This window comes from Rana temporaria, chromosome 6 (genome assembly GCF_905171775.1).
Source record: "Rana temporaria chromosome 6, aRanTem1.1, whole genome shotgun sequence".
NCBI classification, from domain to species: domain Eukaryota; kingdom Metazoa; phylum Chordata; class Amphibia; order Anura; family Ranidae; genus Rana; species Rana temporaria.
In genome coordinates this window covers 161,389,470-161,406,955 of record NC_053494.1, presented here as the reverse complement: position 1 = coordinate 161,406,955, position 17,486 = coordinate 161,389,470, and the positions used below count along the sequence as shown (strand labels likewise).

General features: G+C 35.5%; 1 protein-coding gene across 7 annotated transcripts in view; it reads left to right on the top strand.

Moving 5' to 3' along the window:
- HOXD3 (homeobox D3) overlaps window positions 1-16,276 on the top strand; it is a 54,911-nt gene extending 38,635 nt beyond the window's left edge. For 4 of the 7 annotated variants that reach the window (XM_040357680.1, XM_040357681.1, XM_040357683.1 and 1 more), the window contains 3 exons: window positions 3,986-4,066; window positions 10,533-11,049; window positions 13,806-16,276. In XM_040357680.1, coding sequence (XP_040213614.1) covers window positions 10,563-11,049; window positions 13,806-14,554 — 1,236 coding nt within the window. In that variant the 5' untranslated portion in view covers window positions 3,986-4,066; window positions 10,533-10,562 and the 3' untranslated portion in view covers window positions 14,555-16,276. The other 3 variants (XM_040357684.1, XM_040357686.1, XM_040357685.1) reach the window with 3 other exon arrangements.
- The last annotated feature ends 1,210 nt before the right edge of the window (window positions 16,277-17,486 follow it).

The following is a 17,486-nucleotide window of genomic DNA, read 5'->3' as shown; positions in this document are numbered from 1 at the left end:
TTGTATGCAGCTTGATATGTGTATTTATTATTGTATTAATAGTTTGCTTTACTGAGTCTCTATATTTCACTACAGTACAGAACAGAATGCTCATTTGAACATGTTTTTATTTAAATATATAACAAAAATCTATGTAGTGATTAAATGCAAAATCAAGGAAAGCCAGGGTTTAGGAAAAATGGTCTAGCCTATACTAATAGCATTTATTTCCTAGATGTAGCAACGGACGTTTTATCAGTTGACAATTGCCCAAGTTGTTGTTATAAATCACAGTAAGTAATTCCTGAAAGGGTGCTAGTCTGCTGGGGGCCGGCCGAGAGCCGTAAATCTCCCACTTTTATTGCCCTATGAACATATGCTGCGGTTGACTTGCTGTGGATCCAATGCTTGAATTAGATTACACTAAAGATACATTCTCACGACCGGGCAAGAAAAATAACATATATTTTTTTTCCCTTTCCACATTCACTGAGCCGGACGCTTTTCTTGTATACAGTCCATCGTGGTCCCTTGTAATCATATTGTAATTTGACTGTTTTTTTTACTATATGATTGCATTTGACTGTTTTTTTTTTGTTTTTTTTACTATATGATTGCATTTGACTGTTTTGCTTGAAAACATGTTGAGTTTTACCAAAATGAAAAAATGCAAACATATGTTACCGAATTATTAATGTTTTGATCCCAGGTTTTATTTTATTTTTTTACCTTTATGTCTGTGTTTATGTTTATTCACTCGCTTCAATATTATTATTATTAGACATAAAACATGCAAGATACATAGTTGATATATATTTTTTTATTAAACATTAAAAAAAACAGAGAAAGATCAGTAATCATTTTTTTTATTAGGTAGATATATTGATGATATCACTCAAGCGATTTTATATATAGCACGGAAGAAACACAAAAAAGCACATCTGTAATGTCATTTTTTTTCTTCTGCATGGTCTTTTTTGATAATTACCTGTAAGTGCTGCAGTTATTAGACTCTAGTGCAGTAATGAATAAATATTGTTAGTATATTGGAACTAATCAGAATATTGGAAATACACTCTTGTAATAAAGCATGCGCATTTCTTAGAAAAAGGACAGATTTGGGATGCTTTATGCAAATAATGCTGGGGCATCCATGAGAAAAAAAATCTACATAATGTCCTATGCTATATATTGGCATCAAATGAAAACCAGGACAGCTGAGAAATGTAACAAGATTTGGGTCTGGTTGAAATGATATAGGTTAAAAAACACAGCCTGGGGGGCTGTAGCACGGTATAGTGATCACGTGAACAAATAGGTTTAAATTTTAAGGCAGTGCCTATACTTCTGATTATAAAGGCACTTTACTTACATCACCAACCCTAACTCGGTGCCTCGTTCAAATAAAAAAAAAAAAAAGATGCAATTGACCCCCCTCTTAATTTGGCAACGTTGGTGGATTTAAAACATTTTCAGAAGTTCATTGCCCTCACTTTAATTGGTAGGTGAGTGCTAGCCTGCACCCCACTCTATCGGGAATACTGTGCTCTGCTACTGTAGGTGGAAATGTCTGCAAAACCGCAAGATCAGGGTTAGGACAGACTGGTCCACACAGACAAAGGGTGAAGGATATATCTTAGCTCCTCCACATACAGCCACAGAGGCTGAAGAAGCCAGGTTTATGATAAATTGATACACAGGTAAGATCTTGCATGACAAACGGAAGCCTTTGAACACATCGTTGTATGGAGCCTTTATCAAGCTATGCTATAAAGATTTATTGTGTTTTCAGCATTTGTAAGCATGTGGGACTTTGCTTGAGGAAAACATATGGGCTCCAATAAACATTTCACCTTTATTAGTTAGACCAGGTGTACATTCATGAAGGGTGCATTTAATGCACTATAGTTCTTCTTTTATATTGCCCATTTCAATGTTATTTGCATTGAAGGGTTACTATTTTAAATATATGCATAGTATGTATAGGTACACATTATATTATACTAGGTATGGATCTCATTGAAATAAATTCTCCTTTTGCCTCTGTCAAAGTAAGATTGAACACCACATTAACAGAGTGTCTTGGGCTATTGGGCTTGGAACAGACAGGCTGATTTATGTATATTTACAGTCAATTTAATGTTAATGCCACTTCTATAGGCACAGTTTTCCAAAACCATGTATACACTTATATAGGTGATATATGCTTATTTATTCAGATTTTCCTTCTTCTATTTGGCATTCATTTTCAATAATATCTTAGCATTGTTTTTTCTTTTTTCTCAAGAACTGTTCTGAATGAAGATAAAGATCCATATGAACTGGACTTCTTTTCTAAATTCTGAAATTATTTTCTATAATTTCTTCAATTTTTAATCATGTACTATTTCAGCTTGTGCTCTGTATGTGCATTGTAGCCTAGGCTTAGGAAGCTTGACCTACCTGCGAATAGCTTTCATCCTCCATCCAGATACATGTGTCCACCTACCCGTTATGTTTTTATGTATTGAATCAACATAGATATTCTATAATATGTTGTGTTATTGTATAGCTTGTGTTGTTGTGCTTTCCATGGTGATGATTTTCCACCCAGCCGTTGAAGATAAAGCACCATTTTGGCTTTTTAGGAAAACGCTTAAATGTAGGAAATATAAGTTTATAGACAAATAGAAAAAAAAAACAACGCTTTTAAGGCCTCCAACCCGTATGAGCCAAGTCTAGCAGCCACTACTTACCTTTAAAGCCCTGCACATTAATATGGAACAGAGAGGGAGGTTACATGTACCATTTTTTATTCAAGTCAGTGGCCATTTCTGCTCCTTTGTTTGCCCTCCAGCTCATGCCAGGCCAGGTAAATCACATTAGAGAGGAAACGTTTCATTTCATCTCACCACAACCCCAAAATGTTATTAATATTCAGAGTAATGAACACACTGCTCCTTTCAAACCTTATACATCGCCCTCCTATTTTGGCATTAGTACCCCCCCTAAAAGGGTCCTTTATTTTCCCATACTTTAATTATCCTGATGCACAGTTTCAGATGCCGGTCCCATTATAGGCGCAGTTCTTGCGACCAATCCTTCAGCACGAAGTAAGATGGAGATACCTACCTTGAAGCAAATCATGCAGCGGCTCTTGCTGTAGAGTGATCAAGAACGCTTCTTCGCGCTGCATTAACGCAACCTTTTTTTTTTTTTGGCTTTTGCATCTGATTACAATGAAAATATATGGATAATGTGAGAGTCACGTGAAAAGCCAATACATGACATAAGATGTTATTGGACCTGCCTTGTCTCAGGTACAACCGCTAAGCTCTGCTCTTCAAACCATCTCATAAACCTTGAAAATCGTTGCTTCATGGCGGGATTGGGCTGAGATAATGAGGATTTGGAGGAAAGTTGTTAGTGTTCTTCTGCTCAGAGCTACTGCGGGCTGTTCAGTTGGTTGTTCATTAAGCGGTGAGTTATTACTATACAAGCCAAAGGTCATTGGAATGGCTTATGGTAGCTAGATTTGTCTCTTATGTGGCCTAGCTTGTCTTTGTGTGGGATTCATAGAAGGACTTTAGTCAACACATTTCAAATTGTTATGGCAGGATACATTACATAGACTAGCCATGATATTTATGTATTGCCTTATTGGCTATTTTGACTATTTTACATTGCTATCAGGATGATAATGTTTGTGGAATTTTTCTGCTTCTCATCTGCTTTTCTATTGCTCTGGATCCAAATGAATAATCATGGAGAAATACATAATCAGTGGGCAGCGTTGGCATTAAATGGATTTATATTGTTTAGGACAGTTCCTATAATATTGGCAGCATTAGGAGATTGTACTCATCATCTCTGTGCATATCAACTGAAATATCATTCTTACATAAACAAGGATGTGGAACATTTTATACAGGAGGAATAAAGCATTGTGTGCATCCAAACTGGTTATACTCCACATCTGGCTGTTGAAAAATTAATCTATAATATATATATATTTCATATTTTTCAGCTCGTTTAGGACTGGGAGGGATAAGACAGGCCGTTATCTCAAGAAGGTCAGATACAAAACCTGAGCAAGGCGGGCACCACGGTAAGTGGCTTTCAGAATGTACCTATTACAGTGCCAAATTAGTTATATGGATCATTCAGGGCTCTTTAGGACTTTTTGGGCAACTATACACCCCTCTTTCTGTGGAGCACCTAAATGTCCAATCATGCCAGTCCCATCTGTGAAAAAAATACACTTGACCCATCATTCCCTTTTATATGTTTTCTGTGCAAGAACTTCATCATTTCCTCTCATATGTTTTATATGCAAGAACTGCATCATGCCCTCCTGCTAGCCGTAGAAGAACTACAAATTTCATGATGCCCTCCTATCTATGGAGGAACTATTATTCAACATCCCTTTATCTGTAAGGAAATCACATCATGCCATCTTATCTATGGAGGAACTTTTGTCCCATTACCCCCTAATATATATAAGTAAGTCGCATCACTCCCTCCTATCTATGGAGAGACTATTGTCCTATCACCCATAATATTTACAAATAAGTAGCATCATGCCCCCTATCTATGTCCCCTACCAATTGTCCGATTACCCCCTTATATCTAAAAAAACGTTGCATCATTACTTCCTATCTATGGAAGAACCATTGTCCCATTACCTCCTAATATCTTTAAGTAATCGTACCATGCTCCCCTGTCTGTGGAGAAACAATGGTCCCACCACCCCCATATATCTGCTTCATGCACAATGACTTAAAAAATGTTGCTTCTACGGGATCTGCCTGTAGAAGCAACTCAATGTTATCCTATGTGTCCATGCACATTAGGACGTTAAGAGGCATATTTTGAGAACAACGTTTAGAGGCAGAAAAAAACTCTTCCCATGCACACTGGACTTAAAAAAACGTTTGTTCTATTTGGAGTAAAAAACGTTCATATAGAGATTTTTTTTGTACAAAGTTTAGAAGAGTTTAGGAGAGTTTTATGTTTTTTCTGCCAGTGAGCTCCAATCATAAACACAAATGAGGTTCCATGCACACTGGGCGTAAAAAAAAGTCTGTTCTTTTTGGAGTAAAAAAAATCCATATAGAGCATTTTTTTTGTACAGAGTTTAGACGAGTTTAGGAGAGTTTTACATTTTTTCTGCCAATGATCTCCAATCAGAAACGCGAATGAGAAGAGTTTTTTTTTCCTGCCTCTAAACGTTTTTCTCAAAAATATATGTCCTAATGTGTATGGACACAAAGGATAAAATTGAGTTGCTTCTACAGGCAGAACACAAAACTCCTGTAGAAGCAACGTTTTTTATTCCATGGAGCCTGAGAAGGGTTTTTTTTTTCTTGCCTCCAACTTTGTTCTCAAACTATGCCTCTTAATGTCCTAATGTACATGGACATGTAGGATAACATGAGTTACTTCTACAGGCAAAACACAAAACTCCTGCAGAAGCAACGTTTTTATGCCAGTGTGCATGGAGCCTCATCCGTGTTTCTGATTGGAGCTCACTGGCAGAAAAAACGTAAAACTCCCCTAAACTCGGTACAAAAAATGCTCTATATGGATGTTTTTTACTCCAAAAAGAACAGACTTTTTTTTTAAGCCCAGTGTGCATGAGCCTAAAAAAGTAGCATCATGTTTTTCTAATTATCGAGTAACTATTGTCCCATTACCCTATTATATATATAGGGAAGTCGCATCATGACCCTTATCTATGGAGGAACAATTGTCCCATCACTCCTTATATCTGTAAGAAAGTTGCATCGTGCCCTCCTATCTTTGGAGGAACTATTGGCCAATCACCCCCTAATATCTATAAGGAAGTCGCATTATCTATGAAGGAACTATAGTTCCATTACCCCTTCTATCTATAGGGAAGTCGCAGCATGCTCCGCTATCTATGGAGGAACTATAGTACCATCACCCCTTAAATCTATAAGGAAGTTTCTACATGCCCCCCTATCTTTGGAGGAACTATTTTCCCATCAACCCCCCCCCCCCCTTAACATTTATAAGGAAGTCGCATCATGCCCCACAGTCTATGGAGGAACTAATGTCCCATCACCCCCCCCTTATATCTATAAGAAAGTCGCATCATGCCCCACAGTCTATGGAGGAACTATTGTCCCATCACCCCCCCTTTATATTTATAAGAAAGTCGCATCATGCCCCACAGTTTATGGAGGAACTATTGTCCCATCACCCCCCCCTTTATATCTATAAGAAAGTCGCATCATGCCCCACGGTCTATGGAGGAACTATTGTCCCATCACCCCCCCCTTTATATCTATAAGAAAGTCGCATCATGCCCCACAGTCTATGGAGGAACTATTGTCCCATCCCCCCCCCCCCCCCTTTATATCTATAAGAAAGTCGCATCGAAAGTCGCATCATGCCCCACAGTCTATGGAGGAACTATTGTCCCATCATCCCTTTAAATCTGTAATGATGTCGCATCAACCCCCCCCCCCCCCCAATCTGTTGAAGAATTGTTGTTTCATCAAACCCTTGTATCTGTTAGGAACTACAAGTTGCACAATGCCCTACTTCTATCTGTGGAAAAACTGCAATGTTCATCTAGCATTTTCAGATATCCAAAGGAGCTAAAAAACCCTCCTGATATTCATGGAGGAACTACAAGTTACACCAAGTCCCACACTGCTCTTCTTGGTGGGGTTTGTAAATCCGGCCTCAGATATGGGGGTCATAAATTGGTCTTAGATAACAATGAATACACATTTTCACTGACAAATCATTGCTAATTGCACATACCTAGAATTCAACAAACATTATTTATAGCACTATAATAATAAACATCCACCAGACACATAGTATAATAATGATGATAAAACAAATAAGATACATTTCTGCAGCTACACAGTGTGCAATGACCATCAAGGGCGCTTAGATGGTTCGGAGTTTACAAATATGTGCAGATACAATCTCCAGACAGGCCAATTTCATATATATTCACATAATTCACATGTGTGAGAGCGAGCTGCTGATAAAGGAGATATCCCAAGGAAAAACAAATCCAAATAGCCCAGCGACAAAGTATCAACATCCTCCATGAATGATGCAACCATTCCCAAGATGTCTGCTCCAGAAAATAATTATTCCTTAAAGAGAATTTTACCAGAATTTTCTTCCAAATTTTTCCATTTTATAAATCCTTATTTTTTTTTAATCCATAAGAAGGTGGCAGAAGTTTGTCCGCGTCCTGCTAAAGGCAAGTTCTCCGAACAAACTGGCCAGGCCACCTTTTATAATTCTGCTCAACAGGCTTGTAAAAGGGAAAAATTTGCGGAGTAGGGGATTCTTTTCTGGTCTTCCTCCTACGCTCGCCCTGTTTTACATTTGTGAAAGTTCTTGGGGATGTTTCCCCCTCCTCGCTGAATCCTACCCTAAGACCAGCAGTCATAAATTTCTTTCCAAACCCCAATGACAGGTGCATTGATATGCTCTGTGTGGACACTGCCTGCTTAATAATCAAAAGCCTGCTTACTCATGCAACTTCTTTATAACAAGGACCATGCAATGTGTGCTTGGAGCAGAGAACAAAGTTAGGGCAGGAGACCTAGGGGGAAAAAAAATAGAATTTTAGCATAGTGCCTTTGTGCAACTTTTAAAACTAAGTTGTAAGTTGCTGCAGTGGAGTAGATGGAACTTCTTAGATCTAAAATAAAGCATTATTTTATATTGTCCCCTATGGTGCTCCAAGGCATTGTATTCAGAGGCGACAGAAAGGGTCCTGACAGAGCTCTCTGTGTGAAATAATAAGCATTGATCAGATCATTTCTCTTTTCTGCATCACATTTTTATTTCTTAGTTATTTTTCTGTTGTATGTTTAGCAATGTGTATTTCATTAACACACACCAGCTCTGGAATATCTTTTCTTGTGCCGTTAAGAGATGAACCTCAATACGTTTGCCCTTTGTCCAAGTGATTTATTGCACGTTGCTTCTTATTTAGGTTCAAGCAGAGTTCAGAAACAGTTGGATCTTTCTTTAAAAAAAAGAAAAAGAAAAAGAAAAAAAAGAATAAGGCTCTTGCAGGCCCTTACCAAACATAATTCTATGTATAAGGCATTCTAAAATCTCTATAGGTTGTTTGTGGTGTGTGTGCTGCTGTGAACAATGTGCTAGAAAGCAATCTATGGCTGATAGTAAGTGATCAATTCATACCATTCACTACAGAAGTCCAGCTTCATTTATTCCACGGTGGATAGATGATGTCACCCAGATCGTTTATAATATCCCTCTGTATTATTTTGCACATCAGACCACACTGTTTACATTGTCCTCTTCCTACTGTAAACAAACTTGTATCTAATGACCTGAAACACCACAATGCCAACAATATTGTAAGATCAGGGGTTACTATTTTCAACAATATACACAAATGGTGGACTTATTTGCAGATTTTAGTCATTAATCCAAGTGGGAGGGAATAGCTGGTTGAAACAGACACTAAATAAAAGCTGAATTGCACTTCTGATCATTTACATGAAATATACTAATGATGCAAAGTGCAACTTGCATTATATTTTATAGTTTATTTGATTAAACTATACTGTTTGTGTAATTGCTTTCCATTTTTCTTCAGTCGTTATGCTAATATGGACAAGATAATAAATCTTGTGGTATTGGCAACGGTGCCACTATTTAAACAATTACTGTCACAACATGCACGCTATACCTTGCAGTGAAAATACACAACACATGCAGTCGAGCTGCTATTTCTTATAAAAGGCATCAAATAATTACATTTCACAAAAGCTGACATAGCGTTTTTTTTTCTCCCTCAAATGGATCAAACACAAGGATGTTGAATAGGAGTAGTTATATTTTAACTGGAGGAGTAACAAGGCCCAGCTTACAAAGGAGAGCCTTCTTTTTTGCCTGCAAGTTTTTCAAGTTCTGAATGTAGTTCAATCCATCAAGCTATATACAGATCACACAGGCTGCAGGGTGGAGGGGCAAGTTAATCGTTATCCAAATTTTTAGGCATGTTAGATCTGGGTGTTTAAAAATATTACAAAACATCTTTATTTAAAGAGTGATGCATTGTTGGTCACAGGGATTTAATAGCTGTTGAAAGAAAGAAGGAAACATATTAATACCCAAAGCAAATCCATTTAAGCCAGAGCAATGTGTATACACATAACACTTCCAGTTTGCTAATGCAGGATTTCTAGATAGAACTTTGCATGGAGATCGAAAACTGGAAAGCTAAGCCTAACTGCATTGATGGGTCATTCTATTACACAGTCCTAGGCCTATATGGCCTATCTATCTATCTATCTATCTATCTATCTATCTATCTATCTATCTATCTATCTATCTATCTATCTATCTATCTATCTATCTATCTATCTATCTATCTATGTATCTATCTATGTATCTATGTATCTATCTATCTATCTATCTATCTATCTATCTATCTATCTATCTATCTATCTATCTATGTATCTATCTATGTATCTATGTATCTATCTATCTATCTATCTATCTATCTATCTATCTATCTATCTATCTATCTATCTCTATCTATCTATCTATCTATCTATCTATCTATCTATCTATCTTCTATCTATCTATTTATACAGTATATATATATATATATATATATATATATATATATATATATATATATATATATATATATATATATATATATATATATATATATATTAAACTTGGCACTGCTGGATGCATAACAGCCAATTGCAAGCACTGGATATTGCTTATGTGCACTTAGTTGCATAGTTTTTGTATTTCCTCTCACTGTATCAATAATAATGTAGCTAGAGTTAAAACTATCCTTAATATTATGAAGTTGTATACATTTGCATGCAATGTATGTGAAAAAAAAAGTTCATCGGATGTGTTAAATAACCTTTTGCTCTAATATGTTGCTTAAAGGCAATTGCATGCAATACAATGAGTGATTATATAAGGAAGTTGAGACTGTTCACTTAGCTAAATGAATGTTCCCCTGGCTTAGTAAAAAGGATAAAGCTGTGTTCACTTCAACCAATTGTGTGCAAGCATGAATCCTCTTTTAATTTCCCTTGCACAGAGTTGGGTATTCAAAGTGCAAAGTGTCACCTTATTTACTAATCTAAGTGAGCAGCCTCTACTTCTTTAGTAAATCAACCCCAATACACATAAAGCTACACTAAGAACCTATAGGGAAGATTTACTAAAACTGGAGCACCCAGAATCTGATGCAGCTGTGCACACCAGCCAATCAGCATCTAACTTCAGCTTGTTCCATTAAGCTTTCACAATAAAACCTGGAAGCTGATTTTTATACAGAGCTGCACCAGATTTTGCACTCTCCAGTCGTAGTAAATCAACCCCACAGTGTTTGTGCACACAGCGCACTGCATGCAAATCTTAAGGGATGCTGAGCTAATAAGATATATTCTTCATGTTTTGCACAATTGTTTTTCACTCCATTGCTTTCTGTGTTCATGTGTTTGTAAAATTGTTTCATTGATTTTACATATTTCACTAGTAACATAAATGTACTTTTGTATCCTTAGGGGTGGACTAAAAAGTGACAGAAGAGGTCAATGCTCATTGATAAGGGAGTGAGTTCCCTATCACTGAGAGAAGGCAGGATGCAGAAAACAGCTTACTATGAGAACTCTGGACTTTTTGGTGGTTACACATATGCCAAGCCTGAATCCTACAGCTACAGCTCCAGTCACCAGCCTTACTCCCAGTCCAGTCTAGAGAATGATTATCCAAGTTCAGCTTGTTCAATCCAACCATCTGCTATCAGGCCTCCAACCCATAAGACTAGTGATATTAGTGTCAGCTGCATGAGGACATCTTCTAATCAAAATGCCAGCCAGACCACCAATATAATTGATCAGCCTCACCAAGCTTCATCTCTACCCCCTTCCTCACCCAGCCATGTTAATACCTCAACACAGAAAAAAAGCAAGTCCTCCAATGCATCCAACTCCTCCCAGCCTACCATGAGTAAGCAGATCTTCCCTTGGATGAAGGAATCAAGACAAAATACAAAACAGAAAAATTCCAGTTCCCCTCCAGGTATATTACTCAGTTTTATAGCCTGTGTGTTTTGTGAAGTGGCCAAAAAGGGGACCTCTAGGCCCATTGTAGGGGTGATTAGATGTTTGTTGTGATGGATTGTGATCAACATGAGTTGGTTTCAAACCACTCTATACATGGTCCCCTACTATTACTGCTGTCTAAACTAAACTACAACTTGTTAAGGATAATGTTAAAGTTCACTGCTATATATTGTACTAGATGTATGGTTAATGGATTGTTTGAGGGTTGTGTTTGATTGAAAGCATGTGAAATGTATAGACCCTATGTCTACATGGACCAAAGTTCATTCCAAGAGTATACAATATGAATATCACATGGGATAGCTCAACAGAGTGGTTGGGTTAGGTATTCAGTTCTTGAGTAGGCCCTTACCACTAGTCTAAGGATAGCCATACATTACACAATTTTCTTGTACAGTTTTCCTTTAGATTTACTAAAACAATATAATACAAGGTCAAACCTAAATACTTTCAATTTGTATGTAATCAGGCAGGCTTTCACTACATCGTTGAAGGTAAATCTAAAGGAAATGTAATTAGAAGATTATATAGTGTATGGCCAACAGTTGAGACATCCTTTGGTGTTCTATCCAGTCTACAAAGTAGCAGAATGTGTAAGATGTGGGAGAGTATCTAATGGGGCAGTATGGAAACCAATTTGATTTTGAAGACAAATGGTTTAGACTTCTGTATTTATACAATGGGGTTGGATTTACTAAAACTGGAAAGTGCAAAATCTGGGGCAGATGTGCATGGTAGCCAATCAGCTTCTAACTTCAAGCTTGTTTAATTAACTTTTGACAGAAAACCTGAAAGCTGATTGGTTTCTACCCAATGCTGTCCAGATTTTGTACCATCAAGTTTTAGTAAATCAACGCCAATGTGTCTTCGAATCTTTAGGCCCAGGCTACATAACGGGGTTAATTTACTAAAACTAGAGAGTGCAAAATATGGGGCAGCCATGCATGGTAGCCAATCAACTTCTAACTTTAGCTTGTTCAAGTAAGCTTTGACCAAAAAAAAAAAAAACAACCCTGGAAGCTGAACGGTTTCTATGCAGAGCTGCGCCAGATTTTGCACACTCCAGTTTTAGTAAATCAACCCCAAGGTATCTTCAAATCTTTAGGCCTAGGCTACAGTGTGTGTGTGTGTGTGTGTGTAAGGGAAAAGGGGGGGGGGGACAAAGGGTGGTAATAGGGCAGGAAAAATATTGAAAAATTGAATAAATATTCTACATTGTGTGCTGTATGTGTTGTTAACTTAATGCCACACTCAAGGCCATGTAACTAATAATTATACAGAATTTTACTTTAGGCCTAGATTACATAGTGTGTGTGTGTGCACACGTGTGTGTGTGGGGGGGGGGGGGGGGCGGTGTCAAAGGATGATACTGGAGCAGGAATGAATGAAATAATAAATATCATAAAATGGAATAAATATTCTACATTGTGCTGTATGTATTGGTAGCTTATTGCCACAACTAAAGATGTATAACCAATTATTCATCATAATTTTACTTACTACACACTATAATATGAACATAAATAACTAAAAAACAATAAGCAGACCTATAGGTCTCACAATTGCTATTTTTTGTTCTACAATCATTCATTCTCAGTTCAGTCATTATAATTTGGAACTTCAGAGGCAGAAAAAAAAAAACTTCTGGTTTGCATTTTTGATTGGAGCTTTCTGGCAGAAAAAACACTAAACTCTCCTAGACTCCTCCAAACTATATACAAAAAACTCTATGAGCATTTTTTTTATGCCAAGGGAACTGTCGTTTTCTTTATAAGCCCAGTGTGCATTGAACCTGCTGTGTACAAAAACGCTGGCTCCATGCACACTGGGCTTAAAAAATGTCTGTTCTCTTTGGATTAAAAAATGCTCGTGTAGACCATTTTTTGTACAAAGTTTAGACAAGTTTAGGAGAGTTTTCTCCCAGTGAGCTCCAATCAGAAAGTGAATCAGAAGTGGTTTTTTTCCTGCCTTTTTACGTTGATCTCAAAATATGCCTGTAATCGTCCTAATGTGTATGGACACATAGGGTAACATTGAGCTGCTTCTACAGGAAGACACAAAACACTCCTGTAGACACAACGTTTCTTAAGCCAGTATTTTTAAGCCCAGTGTGTATGTATAATTTGGGATGGTCATTATAATGTGGAACTTTTAACAGCTGAGAACTTCCCTGAACATAAAATGATCCATAAACCCTTTTTAACTGTTAAGTACTTATTCTTTTGTCATAATCCAGGATTTATTGTTAATGAGACCTTAAAATAATAATTAATTGTATTAAATAGTATTCTATATACTTTGAAAATAAAATATTTTGAAAGAAAATGATCCATAAACTCCACATTCTACACCCCATCCTCAATTTCTTGCTGAGTTTGTGTTTCTATTCTGAAGATGGTCCATGATAGATGATTCCATAGGGTTAGCCATTAACTTATTTTTTCTTACACAATGTATTGGGACAAAGACAGTTCAAGGGACCCTACAGCTAAATCCCAAAGCCGGCAGCTCATGTGTTTGGAACGTTGAGAACCGAATTTCTGTATTTTATTATCATTTTTTTTTAACGTTCAATAACCATTGTGTGTTCATTTCCACTTCATATCATATTTTTTTAAATGTTAAATAATTGACTATGCTTTACTTTCCACTTCATATCATATTTTTATCTTTAATGTTAAATAATTGACTATGCTTTACTTTCCATTTCAGGGGAGAACTGCGAGGAGAAGAGCCCCACTGGCCCCGCTTCCAAGAGAGTGCGGACCGCCTACACCAGCGCCCAACTGGTGGAACTGGAGAAGGAATTCCACTTCAACCGCTACCTGTGTCGCCCCCGCCGGGTGGAGATGGCCAACCTGCTGAACCTAACCGAGCGCCAGATCAAGATCTGGTTCCAGAACCGAAGAATGAAGTACAAGAAGGACCAGAAAGCCAAGGGGATCATGCACAGTCCAGGGGGTCAGTCTCCAGACCGCAGTCCGCCATTGAGTGGCTCCAGCCATTTAGGATATTCAAGTCAACTGCCCACAGTCAATAGCCTAAGCTACGATGCCCCATCGCCAACATCGTTTGCCAAATCCCAGCAGAACATGTACGGGCTGGCTGCCTACACGGCCCCATTGAGCAGCTGTTTGCCCCAGCAGAAGAGATACCCTGGTGCAGAGTATGACCATCACCCCATGCAGAGCAACAGTGGCTTTGCCAACCCCAATTTGCAGGGCAGCCCTGTTTATGTTGGAGGGAACTTTGTTGATTCCATGCCAGCTTCTGGTCCTATGTTCAATGTGGGTCATCTTTCTCACCCGTCATCTGCCAGTGTGGACTACAGCTGCGCTGCACAGATTCCAGGCAACCATCACCATGGACCTTGTGACCCCCATCCCACCTACACAGACCTATCTTCTCATCATACGACTCAGGGAAGGATGCAAGAAGCCCCCAAATTGACGCATTTGTAACTTACAAGAAGGGAGAGAGAAAGAAAGAAAGAAGCTAACTGTAAAACTCCGTTTAAATTACCTCAATTTTTTTCTGAAAGAAAAGTTGTTAATGTATCTTATTATTCTGAGTGCCAACAGCTTAAAGGGATGTTCTACCTTTCAGCGACTCGTATAGTTCTAGGAAAACAAGGGACCCTAGTCTTTAAAAGCATGACAGTGCAATAACTGCGAAGCAAGGCACAAAAAAAACAAAAAAAACAAAAAAACATTTTAATGATGTACTTGAAGGTAAGTCTGCTAGAATTTAGTATTAGCCAGTGTCATGCAAAAAAAAAGTGTTTTTTTTTTGTTTTGTCTGTTTTTTTGACCAAATGGATATGAAGGGGACATGAATTGCAAATGGACTTTTTTTATTTTATTATTTTTTGCTTTTTATTTATAAATATTTTAGTGATGTTGGAATTGCATTCAAATAAGTAACATGTATTTATTTTATTATATCTCGAGCAAACATTTTTTTTGTTCTTATTTTTAGCCATTATTTATCCTCGTCTTAATGTATTTATGTGAATAAGTGAATTTTACCGAGAATAACTTGGAAGAATGATTTAAGTCCATTGTGGTCACCTTGACACCTCTTTGCATTAGATGGAAATGCGATACTGAACAATAGTGACTGGTGTTTGTGGTAACACAAAAAAATAGTAGTGTATCACAATGGACATTTGACATTTTGAAAAGTTATTTTTTTTAATTGTCTAGTACCATTCCAGCAGTATTTAGAATAAAACTTATATCTGAACTGTAGTGTATCTGTTTCAGTAGTCTGGTCAACTAGAAAGTGAATTTTTTTTTTCATTACCCAAATGCAAGTTGCATAATAGGACCATGCTTTTTTCATCAAAGCCACAATCAGATGTCTTGATAGTTAATATTTTATTTTTGGAAAAAAAACAAACTGTGAGGAGTATTTTTAATGTGTACGTGTCTGCAGTACCACCTCTTCACACGTCTGGTTCATAGTTTGTGTGGCTTTCATTGTTATTCTTAAATGAAAATTTGTATATTAAATGTACATTTGGAATTCAAAGTGTAACAATTTTAGAGAAAAATCTGAAAAATAAGGAGGAAAAAAGAAAAAAAAAACGACAATCACCATGTAAAAAAAGAAAAGAAAAAAAAAAACATCAGTAGCCCAGTGTTTTCAAGTTTATCAAAACATTCTTGGGAAGGGCTTTTTTTAAACAATGAAATTTCGTTTACAGGGTATGTTCTACAGTATTATGTAGGGTTAATATAATAATAATAATACAAAAAAAAATAGTTATAAAAATGATTTATTTTATTTATGACATTGGCTGATCTCTGGTGACAGTTGACTCGCAATGTATTGCTTATAAGGGAGGTTGAGATAATTGAACAGCCCACTAAGATTCATTATTTTGTACTCAAAGCAATCTTCTTCCTACGCATTCCTGTTTGTTTGGCAAACTAACATAACTCCTACTCCTAGCCGTGAAAGGAGATCAGATTCCCGGCCAGCGAATCTCTGACCCTTCGTGTTCTACAGACAAGAATACATGGTCAGCGACCACTCCAAAAACCACGCCAAATAATGAGCCCCCCATAAGAGCTGCTTATTGTTTTCTTATTAAGTTCAAGCTGCAGGGAGAGAGCCGACAAATCACACTGTACATTTGCAACGCATAAATTGTCCCAATAAAGTGGAATTTACAATTATATCTGAATGATCTGTTTCTTTATTTGCATCCTACATTGGGTCTATATATTTTTTTTAAATGTTATACTTGTATGTTATATAAACTATATATATGCATATCCAATATAATAATAAGATACAAATTGTATATATATATATATATATATATATATATATATATATATATATATATATATATATATATATATATATATATATAAAACATGTATTTATTTATTTACTTATTTATTATTATTATTATTATTATTATTATTGTTATTATTATTATTGTGCTCGTGTGTGTTGCATTCTTCATTGTATTTTATGGCAGTCAAATTTGCTTATATATATATATATATATATATATATATATATATATATATATATATATAATTATATATATATATATATATATATATATATATATATATATATATATATATATATATATATATATATATATATATAATATATTTAATATCTTATCATTCTATCTATCTATCTATCTATCTATCTATCTATCTATCTATATAGTATCACTATATTGGATATGTATATATATTATTATACAGGAGATATATATATATATACATATCCAATATAATGATAATATATATATATAATGATAAGATATTAAATATATTATATATATATATATATATATATATATATATATATATATATATATATATATATATATATATGTAAACACATTTTGTGTGTTGTGTGTTACATTTAAATGTGTGTTATATACTTATATATATATATATATATATCGTTTTTTATGTATTATTATAATTATTATTAGTAGTAGTGTAGTGTGCTGGTGTGAGTGTAAATGTATGCATGTATATATATATATATATATATATATATATATATATATATATATATAGATAGATATATAGATATATAGATATACATCTATATCTATCTATCTATATATATATATATATATATATATATATATATATATATCTATATATCTATATATATATATATATATATATATATATATATATATATATATATATATATATATATGTATATATGTATATATATATATATATATATATATATATATATATATATATATATATATATATATATATATATATATATATATATACATATATACATATACACACACACACACACTTATTTCTAAATGGCCTATAAAATATATTGCATTGTAATAGATCTAACAAAAATCCCATATATACATATATA